This window comes from Lepidochelys kempii, chromosome 3 (assembly GCF_965140265.1).
Source record: "Lepidochelys kempii isolate rLepKem1 chromosome 3, rLepKem1.hap2, whole genome shotgun sequence".
NCBI lineage: Eukaryota > Metazoa > Chordata > Testudines > Cheloniidae > Lepidochelys > Lepidochelys kempii.
Window position 1 is genome coordinate 91,258,810 of NC_133258.1, and position 17,304 is coordinate 91,276,113.

Genomic DNA, 17,304 nt, shown 5'->3' on the forward strand with positions numbered 1-17,304 from the left:
ATCTCAAACTTGAATTAAAAAAAAAGTTTCCATTTTCATTGCAAAGATATCTTTGAAACATTAAACCAATATGAACTGAATTAAGCCAATAGCTAATGCTGAAGGAACAATCATCTGGGCTCCACTTATGCAACAGGAAAGTACAGGACAGAACTTAAAGATGCCCGCTTTCTACTACCCTCTCTCTCTCTCACACACACACACACACACACACACAGAGTAAAAAGAGTCAGCTAAGTTCAGGGTGTATTTCAAAGAAATGTTCCATAACCTTATCCAAAATCCATAGTTCTGCCCTGGGTATAATGGTGTTACCGTGGAGGAAATAAATTGTTTATATTTTGCAGAGAGATGAATGGCACACTACTATTTTGCAGGGCTGCTCAAAAACAGTAAGACCAACTCTGTTTTCTTAACTGTTTCCCACGAAACATTAAATACAAAAAATTTAAAGTATAATGATACATTTGCTTCCGATATATTGCATACCTGGTTTTTAAAGTTTCAGTTTGAAACAACTTTTTACTACTTTCTCAGAAACCCCTGACAATACTTGTTTATAATTGAAATGGTGACACAAAAGTTAATTATTTGGCACTTCTACAATACTAAATACAGAAGTAGTCACATGTTGGTCTCTTTTTTCCCCCCCAGTAGGTCCTAAGTTATTCAAAGCTACCAAAAGATAATTGCTTATCAATGAATTGTGTGTTACAAATGATGGTGTTTTGAAATTATGGAACTCTCTTATAATAAGCTCTTTCAAGATACTGTATTACTTGATTCTATACCAATTTCATAATCTGGTAGGCCGGCTGTTCCTGCTGTAAATGTATATGTTGCTGCTTACCACCTTCACATTTCAACACTTCTTTAACATATCAACAAGTTTTCACACTCTGTAGCACACAGATATATGATGAAACTGTAACACTTCAATAACCTGGGACTGCATGTGATCTCTATGTTTGCAGTGTTTTTGTAGCCATATGGGTCCTAGAACAACGGAGCGACAAGGTAGGTGAGGTAATATCTTTTATTGGATCAACTTCAGTTGGTGAAAGAGACAAGCTTATGATTTTACACAGAGCTCTTCTTGCACAGAGCCCAGACCTGAAGAAGATCTCTCTGTAAGCTTGAAAGCTTGTCTTTTTCACCAACAGAAATTGGTCCAAAAGAAGATATTACTTCACCCACATTGTCTGTCTTTATGAACATCCTAGGGTCATGAGTGAGTTATCATCTTTGGCCATAACTAACAGACAGATGGCATTATGAAGAGAAAGGGTAATAAATATATATCTCCTTTTATGTAAAGAGCCAAAATATTATTTAAAAAAATGTAAACATATGAACAGGAATGTTAGAGACACAATAAAAGGATGGAACTGGCATTTCACAAGAAAGATTCTTCTGCATCAGTGAATATTCAGTGTTGTACTAATTACAGAAAATAAATGCAGTATTGTACCTCTTACAAACCCTTTCCCAGTTTTGCCTATAAAAGTCTAGAAGTAAATTATTGTTGTAAGCAGAGCACCAGTGTCTTGTACTTACTAAGTTAAAACAAAAAAGGAAAACCTAGAATAAACTACACTAGCTACTCTAGTGGATTGGATTTATGTTTTCTGAATAAAGAATGATAATCGGTTTTGAAATGTGAATTATATTCCCTGTTCGGTAGCAGCTGGATAATGAAGGTGAAGTCTCACTAAATAAAAATTTCAGCTCTTTCCACTCTACTTAGTTGCCACCTGGATAGGAACACATTAGCAAAAAATGTAAGAATTAAATTTAATATAGAAGGTTTTAGCTTATGTTACTAGAGACAATCATTAAAACAGAAATAAGAAAACCAAATTGGAATGATAGCATGAAAGTGCCGCCGTAGGAGGACAAAAGGGAGATAAGGAGGCTTTCTACTGAAGTGGCAAAATAAACAAATACCACAAGTGATCATGTTAGCAACTTGAAAATAATTTTTACACTGAGATAAAATTAAAGCAGCCAGGTCAGTGGCATTCTGGTACTCCTTCAAACTGGCAAGAGAGAGATCGAGCTTCCATTCCCAATCTCAAAAGGCTTGAACTACTGGCAAAGATACTCATTCCCATAACTATTCAGTAGTGCCAGAGCCGAGGAGCGTCCGGCAATGATAAGCATTGTTCAGTAGTGACATTTATGACTGATTAAACAGCAACATTGATGAAATTTGAAGATGGGAGGTTCAAAAGGGGCTGAAGATGTACCAGATGTAGGGAGAAAGATATAGCTAAATATACATGTTTAATATACAAATTTATAATTCTGCATCCTGTACTGTCATCCAAAAGTAATCAGTTCTGTTTTTAAAAAACAAACAGTGAATTTAGTGTTTTTTGATGTTGCACACGGTTAGAATTAGAGAGGCATCTTCTCTGGTCCACAGAATCGATACAACATGAGAAATAACGGTGCAAATTCCTAATTCAGCAAAGCCCTGGTGCACATACGTTAAGTCCATCCCTATTCAGCAAAGGACATAAATCCCATTGAACAGTGAGGTCAATGGGACTTAAGAATGTACTTAAGTATTTTGCTGACACAGGGCAAAAAATTCCATATACTGATGGAACAATAGAATATGTCTGACCTGAAAGAACCATCTCTGGGAGTTTCTCTGCCAAGACTTGGTTGGATGTAAACTGTAAGGCAGACACTTACTCACTAAGAAATTGACGGAAACCACCAATTTGTCACATTTTAAATACAAACTAAAACTATCATTAGGTAGTCTGGAATACATGACTATATATTGTATCATAATGGATAATTTTATTATTGGAAATAAGAGTTGAGTTCTTCCTTCCCAGGAAACTTTAAAAAGCATCTGCATGCTGTGAAATTAGCCACACTTTACAGCAAACAAATTATAAAAAAATTGGGTTACCAAAAAGATTGGCCTTTTCTCTTTAATTACTTCTTGAAGTATTTTGTGCATGGAAATTTAGTAAGTACTTGATTTGCACATGAGCAGAGTAGAGATAAATGGAGCTGTTTACATGATCGTTTTGTACCTTAGTTTCCTTTCCTTTTGCTACACTAATTTGTAAGAAAATATATTGTAAAATAAAAAAAAAATCATACTTTGACAGTGGTCAAGTGAATTATATTTTGGGAATACTCATGTTAAAACAGACAATGAGCTAAAAAAGGCCCAACAGCATGGGCTCAGTCCAATATCTAATTCACAAAATCAGTTGAATAAGCTATCATTACTGATTAAATGTGGGCTAATGCATATGACAGTGAGCTAATTTGACTAAGAAAATTCTTGCCTCCTGATTGGCTGAAGTCAGCTTTGTAGTCAGTTCTTCCCTCATATTTTCCAGCTGCTGTCTAAGCTGAGTCTTATCCCCTTCCAAATGTAGTTTCTCCTTTTCAAATTGCTGCTCCAACTCCTTAAAAAAACAGAAGAACAAAACAGAAAAATTACATCCATTCTTAGTAGTCATTACATGTCAAAGGTGTACCGTATTAAAAAGAAAACCAGAGTTTGTTTTCCTCCAGAAATACGACAGCTTTTAACTCCTAGAAAGAACTCTCTTATCTCAAAGAGAATTATAATCAGGGTAAGTTTTGCCTGTTATTCTGGAGATCATGGCTTTTTTGTGTACTTTCTAGTCCACATCCCTTGTTGATAAGATAAAAAGAATAGTATGTAAAACTTCCTTTTATAATACCATCATTACTTTGCAGTAAATTTAGCATTCAAAAATGTAGACTCTCAGTCTCCCATATACGTGGGCTCCACCAACTCAGGGACCTTAAGTTGCGTCAAACATGAGTTTTAAATTTGATAACATAGTATTTAATTTCTATATAAAATGCAGAAGAGGAAGCAGTAAAACCTTAAAGTCTATGCTGAGGGGTCAGACAGGCAGCTGAGCTGCAGTTGGGGAAAGTAAATAATTTTTATGTCATTATAAAACCAAAAAAACCCAGCAAACATACCCACATATCTAAAATGATATTCATGTAATGAAAATGTATGTATTTGACGGTCTACCTTTCACCCCTCCCCCTGATACTTAGCTTACATTTTTAGATTACAATTTTTGAGGGGCAGGGACTGCATCTATATCCAGGTTTATACAGCACTTAGCCTAAGAAGGCCCTGATTTTAATAAGAGGCCCCAGCTTGAACAACACCATAAATATTAGAAAATGAAATATTAATAAATAATAAATTGCATGTGTGCCTTTCTGCATCTGTCAATCTGTGACTTACATCACTGTTTCATAAACCTATGCCATATATGTTTGTGCCAGAATTGTTACTCTTTAAAAAAAACTAGTTATTTTTAAGACTAGCTTTTTATTAATATTTTGGAGACGAATGTGACAAAATGGAACATTATTCCAGCATATAATAATGCAATGTTACAAAATTATTTTAACATACAAAAATGTAACAGCAGCAAAATGGGCTTTTAATAAACTTCAAGTCACAAACATGCTGAAAGCCTTCAAAGTAAAAAAAACCAAAAACCAAAAACCCAAAACAAAAACAAAACATTTTGAAGGATTAAAGAGTCCTAGCTGAAATCTCAGTGCAACATATTTTAAATCTACTAGGTCCAAAAATTACATTACAATAACATTAAAGTTGCAAAGTCAAGTCACTCACAAGTTAGAAATAACAGAATTAAGTTTTCCATGTAACCTTAATTTGGCCCCCTTGTGAATATGTATTATAAACCTTTAAATTACATAATCACATACTATTTTCTCCACAGGATCTCTGCCTCATTTAGTGCATAGGTAGGGTCCTACCAAATTTGCAGCTATGAAAAACACATCACGGAGCATGAAATCTGGTCTCGTCCGTGAAATCTGTTTGTGTGTGTGTACTTTTACCCTGCACTAAACAGATTTCACAGGGGAGACCAACGTTTCCTCAAACTGGGGGCTGACCCAAAAGGGAGTTGTGGGGGGAAGGGTCAGAAGGTTACTGTTGGCGGGGGGTCACAGTATTGCCACCCTTACTTCTGCAGTGTCTTCAGCACTGGGTGGCCAGAGAGTGTTAGCTGCTGGTAGTGGCGCTGTCTTCAGGGCTGAGCTCCCAGCTCGCAGGCATTGCTCTCCACCAGTCAAGCTCTGAAGGCAGTGCTGCTGCCAGCAGCAGTGCAGAAGTAAGGGTGGCAAAACCATGACACTCCCCCGTACAATAACCTTGTGACACCCCACCCCCCCTTCAACCTCCTTTTGGGTCAGGAAATCTATACTTACTGTAACATTTCAGATTTAAATATCTGAAATAATGAAATTTACTATTTTAAAAATTCTATGACCATGAAATTGACCAAAATGGGCTGTGAATTTGGTAGGGCCTTATGTATATGATAGATGGTGGACACTGAATAAGCAGCTATTCAATATTTTGTTTATCCTTATTGTTCAATGAGTATCCCCAGGTTTTATTTAGTCACACTATTCAAACCCTGCTCTGAAGTTTTGAACTATTAATTTCCTTATGGTCTTTTCTATAGTGCTCATCATTATAGTATCTCAGAGGTTCACAAAAATTAATTTATATATTTTCACAGCACCCCAGTGAGGCGATGGGGAGACATTAGTCTCATTTTATAGATGGGGAACTAAGACACAGTAACATTAAAGTCAGAAGTGTCCACGAATTTTGCATGCCCAATTTGAGATGTCCTCTCCAAGTCCCAATCTTTCCTCCCATCTGGGCTCTCAATCCCAGTCTCTGTTCCCTCCTCACCTCCCAGACTCTTTTCCCAGCTAGTTTCAGTCCCCATCTCCCAATTCCCCCAGCTCCTTGTCCCAAGCCTACTCCATCGTTCTAGCTCAGTTCTTGTCCCCTGTGCAGCTAATTCAGATTTTTTTGTTCCAAACTGCTGGGGGGAAGGGAGGAGGAGGGGAAGTGGTATTGAGAGCACCGGAGAGACTGTCTTTCCACTCTCCGTTCTGATGCCCAGCATCACATTGGTCATAGAAGCTAGCAGCAGCCATTGCAAAGAGTCCAGCATCCCTGAGATGGAGCATGCTCAGTGCAGACAGTATCCAAAGAATTTAGATGCAAAATCCTAGCCAGCCTCTACTGAACATGTGCCAATTGTGATTTTTCAAAGGCTTATATATATGATAACTTGTCTAAATTTGACATCTTTTCACTGGAATAACAAAAGGCACATCCCTGATACTAGGGCAACATCTCTGACAATTTTCCAGACCTTCTTCCCAAGCACAAAGACGCTAGAGCTTTTCAAGAAAACAGTTAACTTTTTTTCATATGGGCAACAATACATTTTTCCCAATCTGATTCTCAGAATTGGTTTCTTTTTTTTGCTGATACTTACAAAAAATAAAATAAAATTCAGCCTGAGGTAGACACCCAGCATGGAAAACTTCACTTTTAATGACTGAAGTTTGGCAACGTTATTAGCAACTGAAAATGGTGCCAAGTGATATTAAATACAGGTGCTACCAGCTCTGCCTATAACATACTAAAAGATACAATTTACAATAAAAAAAATAAACCTTTCAATACATATTTCACCCCTCACCCTACTGTCACTCCTTTTCCCTCCTCCTCTTGTCTTTTACTTCCTTTCACTATCTTCCTACTTTCTTTACAAAAGTATGCTCAGGATCTTCCTTCCTCTATCCTTGCCACAGCAGAGTATATCTTTGCAAAGCTGACAGCAAAGACTTCCTGTCTCATGTTAGACTTGAGACAGGCAGTATTTACTAGGCAGTAGTTCAGTCTCTATGCTGACTCAGTCTCTATCCTCTGCAAAGGTTCCCTAATAAGTCAGCCCACAATGAGGGTGGACATTTGTGACACGGACACAGGACCAATAACTCATATTCCAAAGTTGTTTGTAGCATTGTTGTAGCCAAATTGGTCTCATGAGAGAGACAAAGTAAGTGGGGAATGGACCAACTTCTGTTGATGGAAAGTACAAGCTTTTGAGCTTCAAAGAGTTCTTCTTCAGGTGTGGGTAAGGTAATCAGAGCGTCTAAGCTAAATATAAAGTTGGGTCAGACTGGTAAGCATAAGTAGTTTACACATGCTATAGGAGAGCACTTAAAATGAAGTGGGCAATTAAGGGTTTGCAGGTAATAGAGTGTTACAAATTGTTGTAATGAGCCATAAAACCAGTGTCTCTGTTGAGCCAACGCCCCAACGGTAACTGTGTGGGTGAAACCAGGCAATCATCATGCTCTCAAATGAATTCACACAGAAAACAATAAAAGACAAAAACACCATATCATCCATGGGTGTACACCAGGGGTTGGCAACCGACGGCACGCGAGCCGATTTTTAATGGCATGCTGCTGCCTGCTGGGTCCCAGCCACCGGCCCCGCTCAGCCCGCTGCCAAACCCAGGCCGGGACCCTAGCAGGCAGCAGCGTGCCATTAAAAATTCTGCCTGCCCCGGCCTGCTCTTCTCCACCCCTGCCCCCCCCAGGGGGGCAGGGGTGAAGAAGCTTGGTCCTGCTGGCTGCTGCTGCAGGGCAGGCAAGCTCCCCCCTCCCCCGCCTCTTCCCCCTGCGTGCTGCGTTCCTGCCCCGCCTCCTCTCCCTGCCGCTGATCAGCTGATGGCCCTGGCACGGGACGGGGAGAAGCGGAGCCGCAGCGCACTCACTGCTCCGGGGAGGAGGCGGAGAAAAAGTGGGGACGGGGCCTTGGGGACGGGGGGTGGAATTGGGGCATATCCCCTCCAGCCCCCTGCCGTGAGCCGCTCTGGGCAGAGGGCTGGGAGCACCCCCACGACCCCAGCCCACACCCCCAGCCCTCTGCCCTGACTCCTACACCCCCTCCCAACCCCAGCCCTGACTCCAGCACCCCCCACACATGCCCCAAGCCCCCTGCCCTGACTCCTGCACCCCCCACATTCCCACCCCCACCCTGAGCACCAAACGGGAGCTCCTGCACCCCCACCTTCCCACACATTCCCACCTGCACCAAATGGGAGCTGCCCAGGTAAGCTCTCCACACGCAAACCTCCTGCCCCAACCCTGAGCCCCCCCCCCTCATTCTAGCTCCTGGCCAGACCCTACACCCTAACCCCCAGTCTGCTCCTTCACCCCCAGCCCTGTACTCAGTGCACTCCCACCCTCAGCTCAGCATTTTAATTTAATTTTAAATGAAGCTTCTTAAACATTTTGAAATCTTGTTTACTTTACATACGACAATAGTTTAGTTACATAGACTTATAGAGAGAGACCGTCTAAAAAACGTTAAAATGTATTACTGGCATGCAAAACCTTAAATTAGAGGGAATAAATGAAGATTCAGCACACCACTTCTGAAAGGTTGCCGACCCGTGGTGTACACTTTTCACAAAGCAATCACTCCATAGCTGACCTCTCCTTCCTCATCCTCAAAGGAAACCTGCTCAACACCTTCAAAAGGCAAGCCTAGGAACTTAAATTCATAACTCTGCTAGACACTGAAAAGCATGGACTCAGAGAGACTATTTTTATGACTCATTACAACAATTTTTAACCCCTAGTTGCCCACTTCATTTTAAATGGTCTCCTACAGCATGTGTCAACTCCTTATGCTTAACAATCTGTCCCAACTTGCATTTTGTGTAGACACTGTGGTTACCTTCCCCAGACCAGAAGAAGAGCTCCGTGAAGCTTGAAAGCTTGTACCTTCCACCAACAGAAGCTGGTCCAATAAAAGATATTGCCTCAGCTACCCTGTCTCTCTCATTTCACAATGGCCACTAAACAACCATTAGAGGTCTACAACTTTCAGCAACAACCTATCTTTGTTGGATTCCCACTGGCAACCTACAGCTTAAAGGCTCCATAGCTCATTAACATTTCTCTGTTCCCAGGGAGTCAAATCCACCTTCCCCCGTCAACAACTGCATGCTAACAAATAAAGGTCTTTTCTATGCCAATATAATGACTTGGTGAAAATATTTTAAGAACCACCGTGTATTCTGCACACCTTCCAAAATCAAAACTAAAGTAATTTATAAGACCAAAAACCAAACAAAACAAGTACAATAAAACACTGAAAGTAGACGGGAGCAAAGCACAGTTGAGAAAATCTACAATAATAATCCACCTATAAGGCCTACAAATATTTTAATTGGCCAAATCCACAGACAATACAGAACAGGTAGGCATTGAAAAATATTGGAAATACTCAATACAAAAGGAAAACAGTTTCAGTGAGAAATTATTCTCCTTTAGTGTTCATAACAAAGAAATATATTTTAACAAAGCAATAATGCAGCAGCAAAAACTCTTTACTTTGAAGTTCAACCCAGTCCTACAACTCTAGATCTGGAGCTCTACCAAAGGCATTTTCCTTCCACTGTGTGCCATGCAGCTCCTACTAAACAGCTAGATCCTCATCTCACTGAGGATATGGAAAGACTCAGTGACTTCACTGATTTATGGATTAGGCCCATAGTTCTTTCCCCAAGCACCTGTGCAAGGACATGGGGAAGCTATCCTGAAATTAACTATGTGTTCAATGGGCAACACAGATTGCTCCTGCATCTTGTCAAAAGTACGTTTACTTTTCCACAAAAGTTTGAAGAGTAGAGTAATCTTTAATATACTATTTTTCCTAACCATAAAAGGTGCAACTATGGCTTTGCTGTATACGTGTATTTAAATCAATAAGCAAGTCAGCTAATGCAACTAGGACTGCTATATCACCCTCAACTTGTCCATATTTCATTTAGGAATTGCAGTGTGCATGGTTGTATATAAAAGGACCCCAAAGCACTATAATTCCCTTTGTTATTCTTTACAAATGCAGATGTACCAGAGTCAAGCTCTCCTAGGAGAATTAGGGATTAAAAATGAAATTAATGAAATAAGGGAATTAATACATGCTATACATATGCATACACCATTTTATCATAGTTTGGCTAAACACCCTTTCTTACTTGGAACCTGGTTTGTTTTCTTCCTAACTTACCAGCTGCAGCTTTTTCTTTTCCTTGGTAGCATTGCTGTGTGCAGCCTCAATCGCAGTGTGATGTTTCCATGCCAATTCTTCCAAGGTCTTAGAATGAGCCTCATTTAACTGTGCAGCTTCCCCTTCCAATCTGGTTTGCAGCTTTATCAGCTCTTTCTCATAATACTCTCGTTGTGTTTCCCTTGCTTCATTTACCTTCTGTAAAAGCCAGACAAAAAAAATTCCAAATCACCTATTCTTAAGTGTTTGTCTATTTCAGTAAGGAGAAAAAGAAAAAAAGGAAAAACTAGAAGTTTTACACAAATACTCGAAAACAATTATACTTCATATATATGTAGCACAAAATAAATGCCCTTAAACCAGATCTTTAAACTATACTCAAAAAGGTATTTAATTATAGACTAAGTATAAGAAGTTAAAATCTATTGTCTCTTTTTTTGCTCTATTTTATCTTGTAAAGGAACAGCAGACAAATTTCAGATCTACAGGCAATTTCCAATTCTTTATTCTCTGAGCTACAAACATGGTTTTGGAAACTAGCCCTTCTTTCTTATTTTAGTTTTGAACCAGTGCTGGTGTGTAGTGAGGCAAGGAGGAAATTCATTATTATGATGCTCTCTCAGGACAAAAGTCAGAAGGAAGGTTGTTCAAACAATGTAACAGTTTAAACCAATATGCGTTTCTCTACTCCATTACTTTATATGTAACCTATATCATCATCATCATCTTAACTGGTGGGAACAGAAAGAAACAATTAAAGAACCATTATACATTAGCTCAAGTTTTAGTTTGCTATATCTGCCATGTCATGTACATTCTCAAGGCTTACTGATTTTCAATTTTTCCTTGACCTCAATCCCATTCCCACCTCACGGAGGCACAATGGGAGATGAGACACATAGGAAGATTACTGGCAATCTGCTTCAAGAATCAAGCAGCACAACAGATGCCAGAAATCAGTTTGGATAACATTGCACCTGCCTCCTCTCTGTCTTTATCTCAGCTGAAACTATCACCTTCAACTCTGCAATGCACATGATCTACATTAGTAACTTTAAAAGTTGTCAGTACCATGTGTGTCTCACAGGGCAGTGTAATGTGCTATCACTGCTCCAGTCAGTTAGTCACTCCAGTCTTTTAAAAGAGTTAGGATATTTCAGAATTCATTAATATTTCCAGTTAGAATTGTAAGGCTTCTATTTTGTTGTTCTAAAATAAAAAGAACTGGTTTTGTTGTTTTACCTTTTCCAGTGCCAGAATCTGCTGCCTTTGTCTTTCATCCAGACTTTGTGTTTTGCTCTGCAATAGATTTCTTTCCTCTTCCAGCTGAGATAGTTTCTCTTTTAATCTAGATTTTTCTGATTCCAAATCTCTTATTGTAACTTCCTGTGTCATCTGTGTAGCTTGAAGAATTCCTATGTGACCTACAAAAAGAAAACAACCATTTAAAATCTCAGATATGAAGATTATTCACCTGTAACCCAAATTCCTACAAATGGACTCTGCACATTCCCACCCAAGTGATGTCCAGTGATGCAGCTCTGACAGTGGAAACTTCTTGCAGCAGTTCCCATTGGAGTGCTGTCATCCCACCTCCTTTCCCTTCCTCACTGTTCCTAAATGTTTGGAGGGCAAGGGTATAAAAAGGGGGCATGATAATCTTGTTGCCTTAGTTCCTTCCACTGCCTCTTCAAGGTTCAAAGTTTAAATTAGCACTCTGAAGAAGAAAGTGAGGAGGAAGAGGAAAGTATGTATGTGCCGAGTCCATCTCAAATAATTCTGGTGATTGGTGAATAACTTTCATTTCTTTTTCAAATGGCCTCAGCACATTCCCACTCATGGGATAGTTAGATAAGCAGTACCACAATCTCTGTAAGTTGAGATGCACAGTCCTAATTGAATAATGATTGTAGTACTGCATTACCAAACTGAACATCTGACCAGAATGCTAGATCTAGTGAGTAGTGCTTTGTGAAAGTGTGAATAGAGCTCCAGGTTGTAGCTCTTCATGTTTCTAAAATCGGGATAACCTTGAGGCATGCCATGGAAACCATATTTTCCCTTGGAAGAGGGGCAGAGCTTTTTTGTAGCTTTCCACTATACAAAACAGCTTTCCTCTGTACAAAACCTAATCCATTTAGACAAATGTTGAGATGCAATTATGTTTTCTTTATTATTAGCATCCCTAAATGAAATAAAAACTTTTGGTGACTTCTTGGCAATTAAGGCATGAAGCTTTGCCTCATCTGAATGAGAATGAGGTCTAAAAAAGAATACTGCTAAGTTATTGATCTGAGTCAGGTTAAAATCTATTACAACTTTGGGAAGAAATTTAGGATGCAGATGGAGGATTTTTTCCCTGTGAAATACAGTGAATGGTGGGTCAGCCATGAGGATCTGTAACTTGCTTACAATTCTAGCAGATGCGCTTGCTGTAATGAAGGCTGTTTTGATTGAAAGGAGAACTAAGTGACCCCATTGGCTCAAAGGCAGTTTCATGAACTGAGTAGGTACTAGGTTAAGATCCCAAGTCAGAGCTAGCTCTTTACTGGAGGAAAATGTTTACTGTTCCTTTCGTGAACCTCTTGACTCTGTCATGTGTGAATTTAGTCTTATTATCAATAAATGCATGGTGTGCAGAAATGTGTGCTAAGTGGACTTTCAAGAATGATATAGAAAGAGTTCTAATCACTTTAAAAGAAGTAGGTATTCTGGTACGGAGTACTCAGAAGATGTTTCTGAAACCATGTTGTTAGTATTGGGCCAGATTAAAAATATTTTGCATTTGAAAACATAGCATCTGAGAGTTGACTGTTTTCTGGAATTTATCAGGACACGAGAAAGTTCAAGAGAGTGGGACTTTTCTAGGTCTGTCACAATCCTATGGTCCATGCTGTCAAATGCAGAGACTGGGGTCCAGCTGGTAAATACATCTGTTCTGCTGGGTCAGTAGATCTGTGGTTAGTGGAAGAGACCGATAGTTCCCTCTGAACAGAAGAAGAAGATCTGGAAACGCTGGTTGTCTCACCTGTGCTGCGGCAATCAAGGTTATTCTTGCTTTTTCTGTCTTATTTTTCTTATGACTCTTTGAGAGAGAATAAATGGGGGAAAGGGTATAAAGGAGACCTATTTCCCAGTCAAGCAGAAATGCATCTGATATGGATTGGATTTCTACTCCAGTTCTTGAACAAAACCTTGGGCATTATGAATTGCATCTGCTTGCAAATAAGTATATGTCTGGATAGCTCCAAAGACAGAATCTCTCATCTACTACTAAGATTTTGTGACCATTTGTACTGTTCACGTCTGTCTCTGCTCAATTGGTCTGCAATCCTGTTGACTTTGCCCATGAGATGTAGGGCTATATGGTAGATATGGTGCTGGATGCACCAGTCGCACAGTGCCACTGTTTCTCTGCACAGTTGCCTGGAGTGGGCCCCTTGTTTGCTCACACAGAACACGGCTGCTGTGTCTGTTGATACATGGATGACTTTGCCTTGCAGATGAGGAGAATGGATTTGAAATCCAAATGGAATGCTCTTAATTTTAGCATTTGCAGAGTCCTTTTCCAGTGGTTCGGATGTCCATGGACAGTTAGGTTGTACAAGGGAGCTCCCCATCCCAAATATGAAACGTTTGAGGCAATCATAGTCAACAAAGCTGGGGGGCTGAATGTTACTCCTTCCAAAACACTATGATGCTGAATTGACCAACTGAAGGATGACAGTACCTCCTTCCGAATGGTCAGTTTGGAGAACATGCTGTCCAAATTTGGAAGATAATTCTTTGCTAGCCATTTCTCATCTTGAGGCGGATACTTCACTGACAGGGCTTCTTGTGGAGTCTTTGTTGCCATCAAGATTTTCATAAATCTTCCTTCTGGATGGAAGACTATGGCTTTTCAACAATCCAGAATTCCCCAATAAACTGGATTGACTATACAGGTGTTGTGATTTTTTTCAGCTTATTCTGAGCCTCAGTTTTTGAAGAGGGATCATGTCTGTACCGTAACTGTTGAAGGGTCCTCCCCACTGATGAACCAATCATCTACATAGAAATAAATGTGGATGCCCTGTCACCTTAGATGTGCTGCTGCTGCAGACAGACACTTTGTGACTACTCACATGCACCTGAGCAGGGGAAAAGGAGGATTCTGTAGTGGAAGCGGTCCTCTCGTATGATGAAATGAAGGTATTTGTAATGTGAAGGTCTGATAATTCTAAAATACACTTCTTAAAAACCGAAAGATTCAAGCCCATCTTGGGTGGATAAGGAGGACATAACTGATGCCAGGGTTAACACAAAGAATTTGAACTCCCTAATTAATTGATTGACTTTTCACAGATCTAAAATAGGCAGAAGGTTTCCATCTTTCTTTGGGATCGGAAAGTATCTGGCCTAGAAACCCTTTCCATGGAATTCCCTTGAATTCTTCTGCATGGCTCCTTGCTTACATTAGAGACTGGATTTCTGCTCCTAACAGACTCTCATGAAAAGGTCCCTGAAGAGAGAAGGGACAAGAGGACTGGGGGGGATGTATTGTGTTGAACTGAATAGAATAAATTTTCTGTATAATTTCAGGATCCAATTGTCTGTTGTGAAGGCATGCCCGATGTTGAAGGAGTGGGGAAAGTCTTCTTTTCCAAATAGAGGAGAGGAACATGTATGGATCAAGGTTGATCTGATGCTCTTGGGTGTCTCAGCAAACATGAGGTCTAAGCCCTAGTGTGGAAGACAAGGAAACTGTTGATTTGCCCTTTGTATGAAATTTAACAATTTTCCTCCTCTGTAGCCATTGCTAAGAGGATGATTGCTTGTACTGCCATCTCTGCGTGAAGTAGGATAATGTGGAAGACTAATATTCTGGGTTTATGATATCTAAAGGCAGGAACATCAAAACGTCTTCTGAATGGCTGATAGACCCCTCTATACTAGTTGTTGAACTTAGTACGCTTCAGCTTTTCTAGGATTTCATCCATTCTTGAACAAACAGACCATCTCCCACAATGGAAGGTCTTCCACACATGTTCTCATCTCTCATGCAAGGCCAGATGATCTCAGTCATGAATATCACCTTAATGCTATTGCTGAAGCCGCTGCTCAAGCTGCTGCATCACAGAAGTCAAATGAGGACACCTGCAATAAACCTTCCAAAACGGGAGAGTGACTTTCATGGCTTTGCCAGCTTCTTCTGGTCTTTAGGAAGGGATCTGGCAAAGTTGGCCAGGAACAAGTACCACCTTGGAGAGAAGATGGACATTCTAACTTGATAATTAGAAAACCTAATGCAAAGTGAAACAGATGAGAAGACCTTTCTGACTAAGTTGTTAAGCTATTTCCCTTTTCTGTCTGACAGGATTGTGTGTACCTATCCTCCTTTTGTTCTTTGGACAGCTACGGCAACAACCAGTGAATTAAGAGCTGGATGTGTGTGGAAGAGTGAAAACCCTTCATATGATAGTTGATAACACTTGTCCAACACTTTTTAAAAACATAGCTTGACCCATTTCAGGATGTGATTATATTCTCTTGACCAGCTGCAATAAACCTTCCAACATAGGAGAGTGATTTTATTGTTGGAAGGAGATCCCAAAGTATTGAATACAGGATGAAAGGTTTCTTCCACTGTGAAAGATTATATCTTCAGTATTGTACCTATTCTTTCTACCATTTCATGGAAATGAATAGCATCTTCTGATGAAGAAGATGAGGAGATTCCCTCCCCCACCTCAACACACATACAAATATTATCATCAGGAGATATCTGATTGTCTGGTTCCATGCTGGCATCCTGGAATTCAGTGGAACCTCCTTTTTCGTATTCTAACATGTCAGGGACTAACATGGGAGAAGGGTCTCTCTAAAGTGGCAATGTAGACAGAGCTGGATGAGTTGGATCCAAAATGCCAGTAAGGAAGTTGAAGAGTAGTAAAGTCATCTAACCAAGGGAGGTATATAACGTTATTTTTAGTATTCAGTGTCAGACTATCATAATACCATGTAGTGTAAAGGTGTTCCCTTTGTCTAAATGATCTGTATATGATGTCAGTATAATGTTTTCTAGTGTATGTGATACACCCTCCCAGGAAGGAGAGGAGGTGGCAAATTAACAGGTCTATCTTAGCCTTAATCATTATCTGATTGTGGATCCAAATGTGGATCTGATGTAGCTCAAACTAGAGACAGTACTGGCCTTGGTAAGTACAGTATAGAAAATAGTGAAGGTCAGTTCCCTGGGGAACCTGGAGAGAGAGAGAGAGAGAGAGAGAGAGAGAGAGAATGTGTGTATGTGTGTGAGAGTGGAGGGAGCCAAATCTGAGGGGAAATCTGTAACTGAGCGGGGGTATTTCTTTTCTTTCTGAGTGAAGACGAGGGAGTAAGGGTATCAGAGTCTTCAATTCTTCTTTCAATTCCCTTATTCCCCCCCCCCCCCCAAAAAAAAGGATCCCTAAACAGGGGAGGCCTTTGGATCAGAGTATGGTTCTGACTGCAGGTCTGGTTTATGTACTTGGACCACTATTGTAATAGTGAAAGTGGATGGTAATGAGGAGTCTGAGGTGTCTCCAGTAATATTTTTTGGAACCGCCACCCTCATGAAATTGGGGTATGATGCTTTGGGATTCATAATCACCATGAGCCTTTGGTTTTGGCCTGTGTTCCAAAGGTGGTCTTGGAACGGAGGCCATGAGAGCCAAGGGGTTCCAGTGTGCAGACAGACTCTGCCAGCAGACAGACAGATAGCTGCAAGGTCTGTCGCCTCCTGGCTAGGGACTGGAGATGACAGATCCGAAGGACTGCATTCCTGAGGTGTGGCTCTGCTAACAGGGGCTGACACCAGCAGGGACCCTGCTTTGTTGCACCATCAAATCTGACGACGGTGGATTCCTTGGTAACATGATTTTAGATTTGACTCCGGTAGCAAAATGCCTTGGACAGGATCTTATGCTGCTTTTAAGTCCCCAAAGGAGCTGGGGATGAAGTAGACCTATCAGTACTCACGAATCCTACAGACTTGGAACTGTTTTTTTTCATTCCTTGTGAGCTCTTGGGGTGAAAGTGGTACAAATGGCACAGCAAGATGAAGCAAGACCTTCCCCCAAACAAGCCAGACACCAAACATGGGTGTCTGATGCTGTAAACAGGGCCAGAGGCACACCTCGTAAATCCTGGCTTTTTTCCTTTTGGATCTGCCATCAGTTGTGCACACCTCTGTTGGAGCACTACAACTGACTAAAAAGAAATTAAATTTAAAAGCTAAATCTAATACTAACTGAGACCTAGCTAAGGCACTGAGACTGAAAAGTCGATGATTCCATATCAGACTGACCTGACGAAGTTCC

General features: G+C 40.3%; 1 protein-coding gene across 1 annotated transcript in view; it reads right to left on the minus strand.

Annotated features, from left to right (window-relative positions):
* Positions 1-17,304, minus strand: part of FAM184A (family with sequence similarity 184 member A) — a 169,534-nt gene that overhangs the window by 71,999 nt on the left and 80,231 nt on the right. Inside the window, exons 4-6 of the mRNA XM_073337169.1 lie at positions 11,207-11,388; positions 9,965-10,162; positions 3,318-3,440 (exon numbers count right to left, since the gene is read on the minus strand). Coding sequence (XP_073193270.1) covers positions 3,318-3,440; positions 9,965-10,162; positions 11,207-11,388 — 503 coding nt within the window. The remainder of the gene's footprint in view (positions 1-3,317; positions 3,441-9,964; positions 10,163-11,206; positions 11,389-17,304) is intronic.